The 12,744-nt window shown below is 40.1% G+C and overlaps 1 protein-coding gene across 1 annotated transcript in view; it reads right to left on the bottom strand.

Moving 5' to 3' along the window:
• Window positions 1-12,744, bottom strand: part of TMEM132B (transmembrane protein 132B) — a 259,623-nt gene that overhangs the window by 36,252 nt on the left and 210,627 nt on the right. The window contains exon 5 of the mRNA XM_075041445.1: window positions 8,714-8,857. Within this exon, the coding sequence (XP_074897546.1) occupies window positions 8,714-8,857 (144 nt within the window). The remainder of the gene's footprint in view (window positions 1-8,713; window positions 8,858-12,744) is intronic.

Genomic DNA, 12,744 nt, shown 5'->3' with positions numbered 1-12,744 from the left:
GTTTGTGGGTTGAAAGATTCAGCATTGTATGTACATTTTAATGTACACTTTTGGTGCCCAAAACACTGTTGCTTAATTAAAATGGGATGCTGTGCCATCCAGAAAGCATCATTTGCTGCCCAGTCCCACTTCTCTCAACTATCACATCAGTGAAGAGGATGGAAGGTCTTTACTTTTTTCTCATCCCATAGCTGACAGCTAATGGCTGTTTTAACTTTCACATGGAGCAAATTTTGCCCTCTGGAACACCTCTGTCACTCCAATGCCTTTCACACAGTTGCACGACTTTAGCTGAGAGCATGTTTAGCCCCAGGGGTTTTGATGACAATGGGAATCTGAATTAATTTTCCCAGCCAGACTGATAGTTCAAGAGGTATAAAAGCCTCAGAAACCATGAGGTTCACACATCTGCAATTAAAATATTTAAATGGCCAGCTGCATTAAAGTTTATAAAGGAGAGTTAATTTCCTACAGAACTTGGAGAAAAAGCCTCCAGAAGTTTGTCATTTTCTCCTGACAACACTACTTATTGCTGCATTTGTTTTTGTTGAGCCTGGACTGAGTTGTTTACTCTGTGCATCTCTTAGTATAAAATATTCAGAGTTTATCCTAAGCAATATCACGGTTCAGGCTAATGATTGTTTCCCAGGACTGGGATCCATGCCCTTTGCGTTTCTGCTCTCAGAGCAGCCAAATGCTAAGCCATAGAATTGTTTTCTTCCTCTGAAGCAGCAGCTGGTCCCTTGGAAGACACCATAAGCATCTCTGCCGAAATCTGTGTAATTGCACATGTCGGCGTGGTCTGTTCTTAACGTATCCTCTCCCAGACAAAACACTGTTTTCTCAAGCTGGCTTTGAAGACTGTGTGTTTAAAAATAGCTTCAGGAAGATACACACATATATTTTGCTATAAACTGTGTACAATGTGTACTGTGTACAGAATATTAATTCTTCAATATGTGATTTTGTGAGATTGCCTCATTGGCATCGTTATTGCTATCTATGGAGCTGGTTTGTGTGCAAATATGATTCTAGACCCAAAGTTTTAGCTTGGCACAATCATAAAACAACATAGATTTCAACCTGTCGCTGTGTAACAGGAGTGTTTTTAAAGAGAAATCTTTAATATGCAGTAAGTGGCTATGTCACTCTTTTCTGATCATACTTTGTCTAGCTAGGAAACTAATTAGCAGAATCTGGTGACCTGAATGTCAGAACCTCTGATATTTCAACAAAAAGCAAAATCCTTAATTCAACAGTTGACGTATTGTAGAAATCTGCCATACTCTCCTGCCTATCTCTTATGACTCATAAAGATGAACTTTGTATGGGGGCAAAGAGGGTGAGTTTTTTTGCCAAAATAACTAGAAATCATAAGAAGCTCTAATTTACAAGTTTGATGAATTGCAAGCAGCTCAGTAATATTTAATTATTGCTCTAACTTAGGCATACCTGTCTACAGATACAAAAGACAAGATATGCAGTCTTCAACAGGTTTCTTGCCAATAAATCCTACTGGGCCAAGAATATCCTTATCATCATTGTGGCACTACAGAGACAGAGACCAGCAGCTTTACAGAGGAGGTGTGGAGTAAAGCAAGAGGAAACCCTGAACTACTGATCCCAGGCAGGATCCTCACCTCCTAAGTGATCCTTCTGTTCAGCTGAGGAATGCTTCACTGCCGTAAACCTCTTGCCTCTGCCAGGCATCAGGGGAGTCATTATTTCAGGGGCTTTATAATGGACTGCAGAGTCCGTTACCTCCCAGCTCCCAAAGATGGATGGAGATGAAGCTGACAGTAACTTGAGGTAGTTAACAGCTGATTTCATGGAGCTGATGATACCGTCTCACTGGCACTAATCAGGTGAGATTAAAAGGACAGCATGGACAGGGAGACAGACTCACCAAATTAAACATTCGCATTTCAAAAGCTTTCTAGTTGAACAGCTGCCTGCTACAGCCCCAACCTGTCCCCTGTTCTGGGGCAAGATGGAGTGGGTAAGCCTCCAGGGCTGTCAATCTTGAACCATTCAGCAGCACTGAAGAAAAAAATCACTTAAAAAATAAGATTTAGTTCAAAATGAATTGTGTGATAAACCAACTGGCAGCAAAGTAAATCCATCGTATAAACAAGTAGAGAGTATTTTCACCACTTCCAGAAAGAGTTTGGACTCCTGGAGTGAGCTAATTTCTGCGTGAGTGACCACAAAATAAAGCTCTTAGGTAATGTAGTGATAAGTACTCAAAAGTATGATAGATGGAGAAATAAGATTAGCTCCACTTTATGTACAAGTACATTACATTCTTCATCACATACTTTAATGGCGAAGCAGCTGCAGCACTTGCAAATTACAAGCTCTGGCTTTGTTTTCAGAGCTCCTGCATAAATAGTTGTATTTAACAACTCCAGGCAGGCGCTTCTTTCTGTAAATTGTCCTAAGAATGTGCTGCGAGTCTGCAGCAAGGAACTGTTCCCAAAAATTCAGTATCATTTAAATCGGAGAACTGCAGTATCACTCCCTTTCCCTAGGTTTTTTTTCCCTGTGGTTCCTTGTAGCAGTTACCGTGCTGGGGTTAGTGATCACTGTGCCCTGGGTTGTTGAATAAGGTCCTCAGTTGCTCATCTGCTTTTTGTCCGGAAGAGGGAAGAACCTTCCTCAGATTCAATCTGTTTCAGCTATTACCTTTCCTGTCTTTCTTACACTATTTTTACTGCACATTAGATAAAGCCTAGCTGGCTGCTGTTAGGAAAATTAGGTCTTCTATTGTTTTAACATTAATTATGGAGAGTTCAAGATAAGGTTTGTGTTAGAAAAGTAGGGGGTAGGAATGGTTTGAATTTTACTTTCATTATAATTAGACAGGAAATTATGAAAAGGTGAAAAATAATTCATTGAAGTGCTTTCCTCTAACAAGCTAACAAGAAAAGTGCATTCTCATACAGATAGAGTTCAAGGCACATTATTGAAGCACCATTGTTCTTAATGTATGCCTCTGCCTGGACACATTGAGCCTGTTTCTATTGCACTTTACATGTGGGCAGAAATGGGCAGGATGAGGCCTTCTGACTCCATTCTGTTCAACTGAGGGCCCTTTCTGTTACAAAAAAATTAGGCTAAATTAGTCGATGGTGTAACTCCATGGAAGCCATTTGCATTACTGCAGAGATTAATTTGAACCAATTTCTGCATAACTTGCGAAGGACATGAAAATATGACTAATCTAAGAATGAATTAATTGGGCAGCTGTCTCCCTTTCATTTGTACGCTACTGAGATAAACATTTGGACTAAGAAGCTGTCCTCATTATAATTTCCTCACTTGATGCTGCTTTGTGGGTGATGTTTACAACTGCCACATAACTACAATGTTTTCAGAATTTTTCTTCATGTGAAATTACTATAGTTCAGGCTTTTAAAGGCGCTTTTACAGGGAGAAAAAGGAGTGTATAGACCTTGCTTAGAGCTTCTAAGCAGCTGTAAAGACTGACTGTGCCCTGTAATACTGTCTTCCCTCTGTAATAAACCATCTCAAGCTGTTTGCTCCGTCACTGATGTTGGTCTAACTCTTTATTTCCCTCTAACTATGGCTCGAAGGCCAGTGGGGAACAAGTGAAACGCAATGTAACAGGCCAGCAAAACTTCAGCAGTGCTTATGCTTCCTGCCAGGATGGATGAGCAAAGGATGTCCTTGCCATGGTACAACTGCTTTAATCTTTTTCTTCAAGGCCTTTTCTCCCCACCTGTGAAGACTGAGGCCCCATGGTTCAGCATACATATAGAAAGGTTCATCCCACCATGATGGGCTCCTTTATCTCTCACTGTATCACCCATCACCCAATAGCTGAATAACTTATGCATAAATTCTTCCAAGTTTCCACTACTTCTTTCTTTTCAGGTTCACAAGCCTATTTAGCTGTGGTTTGCAGGAAAAGCAGGACACTGGGAGCGAAGTCCTTCAAGTGAGTCCGTGGCAGAAGACCACTGAAGTTAATGAGACTAGTGAAGATAAGGATTTTGTCCGTTCAGCGTCAACAGTAGCTTCAGAAACTACATAAGGCACGCTGAGGCTGGGAAAAGGATGTATTCCTCCACCTTGTTTGCAGATAAGGAAGTGAGATTCCACGGGGAATGAGTGATTTACCCACAGTCGCACAGGAAATCAGCAAGAGATATGGAAATTAATGCTGAGAAGCATTTCAGTGCTTTAATCATAAAGCCAATCTTTCCCCTCAAATGCCAACAGCATTAAATGTTCCTTTTCAATAATGGAATAAGCATAAGAGTTTCACTGACTTACAGTAATGCTTCCATCAAAATATTTAAAGGGTAGCCAGTTCAAGTTGAAATGGTTGGTCAGTATTACGACCTATGTCCAACTGTAGGGATCAGCAATTGTAGGGACCAGGGATTGTAGTTGAACTGAGCAAGTTTACCTGTGAGATTCCTTTGAGGATCAAGTCATGCTAAGGTCAGAAAATGCAAGGTCAAAAAGTACTACGTGTGTTTCATTATATTTACTACTAATTAGGTACGCTTTGAAAAATGTGGACTGAAATATTCTCTTGCTGGGAAGCTATCAAACTGTTAGGCTGAGGGAATATACAGCTTAGAATAGGAAAGATTCACATCTCTTGCCTACAAATAAATCACTTGTACATTATCTATCTATCTGACCATCTCTGAGTAGTATTTATATTAACGTGATATCTAGGTAGCTGCCCAGAGAAGCACTTTTTGTATAAATACATAATAGCCTGGGCCAAAGTCTGTTTTTATTTAAACTAGCTTCAATTCATTGTGTCTTAATTGAAAATGATGGTGTTACATCAGTGATCAAAGAATTGTCTCATTAATTGTCTATTAAACCATTAGCTATTAAACAGAAATAAAAGGTTAAGAATGCAACACTCTTTGTTCTGCCCAAAAGAATATGAATATCTCTCCAATTATAAAGAAACAATAAAGGCAGAATTAACAGTGAAAAGAAGCTTAAGATTAGGCAATTACATCCAAAATGCCTGACAACTCTTATTAGAGGTTTTAGCAGTACAACCTATATAGAAAAGGCAACACAAATTTGGAAGCGAAGTCAATATTGACTTTACCAAAGGGGCTTGTAAAGGGAATATGCATATTTCTGAAAAAATATAGGCACATAAACCCTGTACTAAATTTTAACTCAGCTAATTAATCGTTATGGATTCAATCTTGCAACCAATACATATATTTCTAGTTAAAAAATTATGCTTTAACAGCATTCAGTCTGAGAGCACCTCTCAGTAATTTGTGACTGAAATCCATTACACGTATGCTGCGATTTTCACAAAAATAACATTACTCCCATTTTATATCACCAGGACGAGGCAAGATGAACTCAGTGAAGACTACATTCAGACCTCTTGTTTTTGTTCATTAAGTCAATATATTAGGGAGTCAGGTACCAGGTCTGGGAAAGAGTCCCAGAGGCATTCTCTTCTGTCAGTGATTTGATACCCAAATAATTTCACAGAGCAGTCAAATGAAGACCTGATTTATACCTACTTAGTCACTACCAAAAAAGGGGGAATTATAGTGCAAATCTTCTAGGACCTGTTCAGAATTTTGGCCGGTGTTTTGGTCTGCTCTATCCAGATCACTCAAAGGAGTGGGAAGGCACTCATCAGCTGGAAGGTGCTCTGGAGCAGCTCTAATTCCACGTAGATATACAACCAGTTTTGAAAAAGCAAAAAAGGAAGATGGTCAAAGGGCAAGAGCTTTGCTTTGTTGAATTGTATAAATCCACAACTGCAACTAGAAATCTTGTCTCTGCTCACAGAGGTCATGTCAAGCCTTATTTAGTTGCTAGCTTCAGTGGACCTTTTAAATCTGGGAACCAGAATAACTTCATGTCCAGCTTTGACAGGATATCCATATGGACGACTGCTGATGAACTAAATGGACTTTAAACAGACAGTGTTTTGAATGCAACGTCTCTCTAACACTGCAGATACTAATTTTATTAGTGGAAAAGGAATAGGAGTCTTTTTCCTGACCTTTTCCTATCTGGTTCAGTCCAGTATTCTCTAAACTACAGCAAGTCCTAGAAATACTAGAAACTCAATTAATAGAAACAAAGGTCCACAGACATTGTCTTTTAGCTCTTGATCTGGTTTTCTGGAGTGCAAAGAAAAGACAGTCTCAGCAATATGTTGATGATATATAACTTGGTGCTTGCATTTATAATAATAACAATTTGTTATTTTTATTTATCAACTGATAAATCTGATAAATAATAGCCACTAATCAGATAATAGCTATATGGCACACAGCAAAAAAAGAATAGCAGAATTTATCAAGAGAGTCTTTTCCTTTGACAATTAAGTTAGTCATAAACAAAGATACTCATTCATGTTCCTTCTGGTAAGGACTCTCAAGGAAATTTGGTTTCCAGAAAAAGAAAATGTGATTTTTTTTTCTTTTCTCATCTGATATATAAGGGAAAATATAGAAGCTAGAGCACAGGCTAGAGACTCAAGAGACCTATTCCATCACTGGCTGAATCTAAACATTGGAATAGTCACTTTCATGAAAAGGGAATATTACACTTACGTCCTTTGCAAAATGCTTTGAGGTATTAAAAGTTATAGTTACTGTATAACTAAGCCCTAAGCTATCAACTTCTCTGAGGATACAATGGCACACATGTCTCTGCCCAATAATTTAAATCTTATTTATGAATTACTTGCTTTCATGTTAAATGGAGATAAGTAATTGTTGTTGGACCTAAAATGTAATGAAATTTTGTTTGTTTTAGAAAATGTACTTTATCTCCAAAATTGGTAACAAGCTTATTCAGAGTTGTCAAAAGGTGAATTTTTTATTCCAGCATATCATCTTCAAAATAAATAGCTTTGCTCTGTGCAATTCTTTAGGCAGATAAAGAACATAAAAATTTATCTGACAAAGTACAAGCTATCTGTTAGGACCTTTGCGGTCTCATCTACAAAGAGGTTAAAACTACACAGGTATAGGATGTGGGTTTCAAATGCAATCTGAAGAGAAATTAAAGTGCTCAGGTCTGGAATACATTCACACATGACCCCACCTGGAGCACTGCGTTCAGCTCTGGGGCCCCCAACACAAGAAGCACATGGATCTGTTGGAGCAAGTCCAGAGGAGGGTCACCGAGATGACGAGAGGGCTGAAGCACCTCTCCTATGAAGACAGGCTGAGAGAATTGGGGTTGTTCAGCCTGGAGAAGAGAAGGTTCCGGGAAGACCTTACAGCAGCCTGCCAGTACTTAAAGGGGGCCTATAAGAAAGCCAGAGAGGGACTTTTACAAGGGCATGTCGTGGGACGACAAGGGGTAATGGCTTTAAACTGAAAGAGGGTAGATTTAGATTAGCTGTAAGGAAGAAACTCTTCACCGTGAGGGTGGTGAGGCACTGGAGCAGGTTGCCCAGAGAAGTTGTGGATGCCCCATCCCTGGCAGTGTTCAAGGCCAGGCTGGATGGGGCTTTGAGCAACCTGGTCTAGTGGAAGGTGTCCCTGCCCATGGCAGGGGGGTTGGAACTAGATGATCTTTAAGGTCCCTTCCAACCCAAACCATTCTGTGATTCTATGGCACAACTGATAGCTAGAATATGGGGAGGAACTTACTTCTTGAAAGCTACAGAGAGAGTTTATCATAGATCTACAGGTTACAGGATTAGTATACTACTCTATTTTTATAGTATTTATATATAATATACTGGACTTTCCTCAAATTGAAACAAAGAAACTATCTTTCCAGGACTACCTTAAGAAACTCATAAATAATATTAAAAAACCCCAGCCCTATACAGAATTCACTGTAGTCAATTCTTAGGTTCATTTAAATAAAAAAAAAATCACCTCCAAACCACATGATAAATCAACTAAACCTATTAAAAGTTATTCAAAAGGACCTCTTTTATGCCTAAAAATAATAATCAGCTAAAAGCTGAAAGCCATGCAATGGTGTCAGAAGTCATGCAGTTAGTGTCTTGATAAAGTCATATTAATGCTATTTTCATCTCAATGTCAGAGGGAAAGCCAGTTGAACATATTATTTAAAAAAAAAAAACAAACCACAAACCACAACATTGTTTAAAAGCTCCCAGCTCTCATTTTAAGAATTTTTGCCATATAGTTGTTATTTCCTACTCTCTGTCATGCTCCTCCAGCTTTTGGTACAGTTCAGTGTCTTTACTTATAAGAAATTCCTGACTGGAAAGCAGGTGATGCAGTGAGAAGCATGTAGGAAACCTTGCTGTACATGGTAACAACATACTGCATTATTACTGTTAAATAACGGATGCAGAAAAGGCACACAAGAACAAAGTTCCCTGGGTGGGGAGCTGACTTTTCCCAAGTGTGATGTATCAGACAACACGTTCTTCCTCATCAGCACTGGCTGGCCAGAGAAGAAAGACTAGGACTGCTCTTTCAGCATCCCTGGCCCTCTCTCCCATATGGAACACACCAGGCAAAAATGGCTCTGCATCAGTCTATGGACACGTGCTAACCCTGCATAACCTCTGGAGACCGCTCTCCACATCGCACAGTGGAAACAACCCACCGCCACAGAAACAGCCATGAGTGTAAAACAACTGGTTGATGTAAAGTCCCAAATGTGGGTTAGGTCTCAATATGGTGGTGGTGGAGGAGAAAAGGGTGAAAACTCCATTCTCCGCCTCCTGTGGGTGCCTTACCTTTATTACGTCTTCATCAGCTGATTTGCACTCAGCGGAGTCTGAAACATCGACCACGGACCCATCCTCCTGCACAGCAACAACCTTGACTGGAACAGACACCGTTTTGCCCGTCAGAATGGCCGTGTTAAGGACTTCCGTGTCCTGTATGCACACACACACGAACAAAGGATGGGCGTTACGGAAGCACAAAACCATGAGAATGTTGCAGGGGTCAGACTGATGAACCAAAACACTGCCTCTGACAGGGGCAGGAGCAGAGGAGCAACCCTTCCTTGCACATACCCTTTGAGCTCCCTGCAGTCAATGGTTTAACAATTTTCTAAGCCAAAAGTTGCATCTGGACCATCAAGTTCTGGTTTTGACAAACATGGGTTTACTCTTTTTGAGCCCATTTACAGGTTTGGCTGCTGTGGCAATGAAATCTGTAACGCAGTTACGCGCGAAGGCACATCTGCAGCTTGGCAGAACCACAGTGCTATTCAGGTATGATCTCCAGAGGGTGTCAGCGACTCTTCCCACCCCTTTGCCCCGAATCATGCCAGTGATTTGGGAGGTGATTATCAAGCATTACAATAACAGCGTTTCTTCCTTACTGTTCCAGCTAACAGTGTTGTGAGCTGACCATTTTCCCTTTTGGGGACATAAATACATGATGAGAAAAACTATGGATGAGGTAGGGTATTAGAAACTAAGCAATGCCATCCATATACAATTTTTTTAGTCTTTCCCCATCAAAATCGCACCTAGAGATGTTTTACCACATTTATCTCTAATCCTGATGAATTCACAGTGCTGGTATTCTAATGACTCCATTAACACAGCCTTCCTCTGTGTCTCAGTATGGCTGCAGTTTGATTAATTACTCCAAATGAGTTGCTACAGAGGTCCCTGCCTTGTGTAAGCAGGTATGCAGACTGGAGGGGAACAGCCTCCAAAGGCCTACAGAGCAGCTTGCCTCTGCTTAAGCAGTGCTTACTGCAGGCCCAAAATTGACACGCACGCAGAGCAAGGACTAGAGATTCAGTTTGGCCTTCTCAAAAAGCCTGCAATAGGAAATACTGCTTTGAATCAATCCGCTTTTCATTTTTCAACTTCCATAAAACTAATTGCTTGCCAGTTGGAAAAAAAAAGTTGCTTCAAACTAATCTAACTTTAAATTCCATTATTAGAATTGGAGGAAGAAGAAATGGATTTTAGTGAAAAATTTGATGGCAGCTTGCATAGGGAGATATATTCACTATCATTTGCTTCTGTCTGCTAGCTAGATTGATAGAAAATAATGGGCATTGACCACAAGCTAAGGACAGCTGGAGAAGACCAATAAATACTTGCAACTAAGATGTATTATTAATCAATATTCGGAAACTTCTACAAAAAGCACCCTGAATTAAATGAGTTGAAGTACTAATAACACTAGTGCCAGCTAACTAATATAGTCTACTAGAGCTTTATGGGCAGTCATGTTCCAGAAAAGCATTTAAGCATGTACTCAAGTCCATTTCTGTTCAGAACAGCTCTAAAAGTATGTGCTCAACTTGACACTTAGATTTCAATGTGATTTAAGCATGCATTTAAGTGTTGTCCTGAATAGAGATGCTTTTCTGAATAATACCTCATGAAATAAGTATACTGCCTTTGTTTTGTTCTCTGCAAGGCACAAACCAGATGTTTTACACAGTAAATGACTGTCTAGTTTTTGTTTATGCTGAATGGGCTCATTTATAACCAGCTGCCATCCATGAGGGAGGGACACTGGGAAAGACAGAAGTATGTGACAGAAGTGGAAGTGTGAAAGAAGAACTGTAAAACCTTTACAAAGACTGAGCTTTGAACAAAACTAAGAAGAAAATGCACTGTTAGGTGAAAGAAAACAATCAGATGCACCTCAGGTGAAAAGAGGTTGAGGTTGTATAAGACAGAAAAAGAGAAGCTGAGGGTGCTTTGTCCACTAGTATGTCAGAGAAGAGATAGTTAGATTTCACCAAACCAACTGCAAATATCCCATAAATCCTAAGCCATCAATCCAATATAAACATATGCCAGATACATGATGAAGACATGGCGATCCTGTGTTAAAACTCTCCCAAGAAGCAGTTTGCCAGCACGCTATTTCTAAGCCATTCTTCAACCACCGTCAGTCTTTTTCAATGCATCAGGGGAAACGGTATTTTTGCCAAGGTCACAAACTACGAGCATGTGACTAATTCTACTTCCAAACCCACTTTCTGTTAGCACAGCTATGTAACTCCTACATGTCAGGGGCAGGCAGCACTGCAATTATGGTCTGATCCAAAGCCCTACTGAGTCATAGATGAAAGGCTTCTTTTTACTTCAGTGGACTTAGAACCAGGTTCTCAACAGGCCTGAACTAATGTCTCCTTTGGTTTTTGCACTGTTTGTTGCATCACCCTAGTGTTGACCTTCATGTGTGACAAAGCATAAACAAAACCTCTAGCCTCCTTTTAACACTAAGTGCTGCTTAGCTACCAAGCTGAAGTCAAACTTCGATGCTCTGAAGGATAATGCAAAGTTTATAAAGACATTTGCATTCCTTTTGTAAACTCCCTGTGAAGATAAGCATGAGAGAAAAGGTCTTAAAGGAGACACCTCAGAACCTGCTATTTGTGGGCGCTCTGAAATATGCTCATCCTACTCCTGACACAAGCACTGTCCTGAACTTTCCTCCTTCCCAGCGTGTACAGGTACCACTGTGCTAATTAGCTGATGCTGCTTCACAAAAACTACACTTCACTGGTAAGCAATTCTACTATCTAAATTAATATTTCAGATGCCTGATACCTGGATTGAGTGTTACACAAGTATAATAGGCTGTGTAAGGACCTTTTTAAGAGCTGGCTATTTATAGACTAAAAAAATGTATTTCCTCTGAGGAAGAAATATGAAGGCAGAACTGAACTAATTGACTGTCCATTAGATTTATAAACGGACTTTTTTTTTTTTAGTGCATCTTCAACAAGTAATAGCATTTAACCTAGATTCTGTTGGGCTTGTTTTGTATTTCCATGGTGGGGTTTACTGCAGAAGAAATGTGTTACTGCATTTAAGATACCTGTGCTGGTTATTACTAACAGCATCTGAAATGAAGAGAGGGGTAATAATGTTGATTTACATGGGCAGGTCCTCCCGCATGGCGCACCATCAGTGAAACATCTGAACAATACCCAGCGACCACCAGCACAAACCTCTAACTGCTGACACTGCAAGGTCCCAGGTGAAAAACTGGGAATCTCTTCCCATTTCTTTTGTCGACGGTTTCAGCTGCCAGATCTTGACCAAAACCTTCAATTCAAGCAGCCTGGGTGGAAGCTACACATTCATATTGCAGGGTCTATCCCTGAAAAATAATTATGTGCGTGTTTATCTCCAGCTCCTTCTCTGTACCTGAATGCATTAGCACTTCAGCAGAGCTCTTCTTAATTACAACTGTAACCTGCTAATAGCATTTCTTTGTTGTCTGAAGGAATCTACTTCTTATCCAGCCTAGGCTAAATTAAAATTTAATACAACATCAGGTCGCAACAGAACTAGGAAGCAAATGACAGCTGTTTAATTAAAACCTAAAGCTGATTAGATGGCACTACGGAGAGAAATACTCAAGAGGAAGAGCAGAAAACTACCGAAACTCAAGGCCAGGATAATGGCTTTATTTAAATATGAATAAACCCTGCGCACAGCCATAGTAAATGTTTGACAACTTATTGCTTTGGACAAATGGGGGGAAACGTGAATGGGAGACGTGTCAAGAGTCATGATAGCGCTGTGATTACCAACACTACTGTTACCTATGTATGTGACCAGAAGCAGGGATTACTGAGGAATGACTGCAATAGGTAGACACGAACCAATTGAGGAACTCCAGGCATAAAGTTCCCAATAATTAGGCTCTCAACAACACCACACCAACCTAAATCCTCCTCAGGCATGTGACCCTACAACAGCTCACCCAGCTACTGTGAGCCAACATGACACAATTTTCCCCCCTCTTCTGGCTGAAAAATAAAGACATG

The sequence above is a fragment of the Buteo buteo genome, chromosome 11 (genome assembly GCF_964188355.1).
Source record: "Buteo buteo chromosome 11, bButBut1.hap1.1, whole genome shotgun sequence".
Classification (NCBI taxonomy): domain Eukaryota; kingdom Metazoa; phylum Chordata; class Aves; order Accipitriformes; family Accipitridae; genus Buteo; species Buteo buteo.
This window is presented reverse-complemented; position numbering and strand designations above follow the sequence as displayed.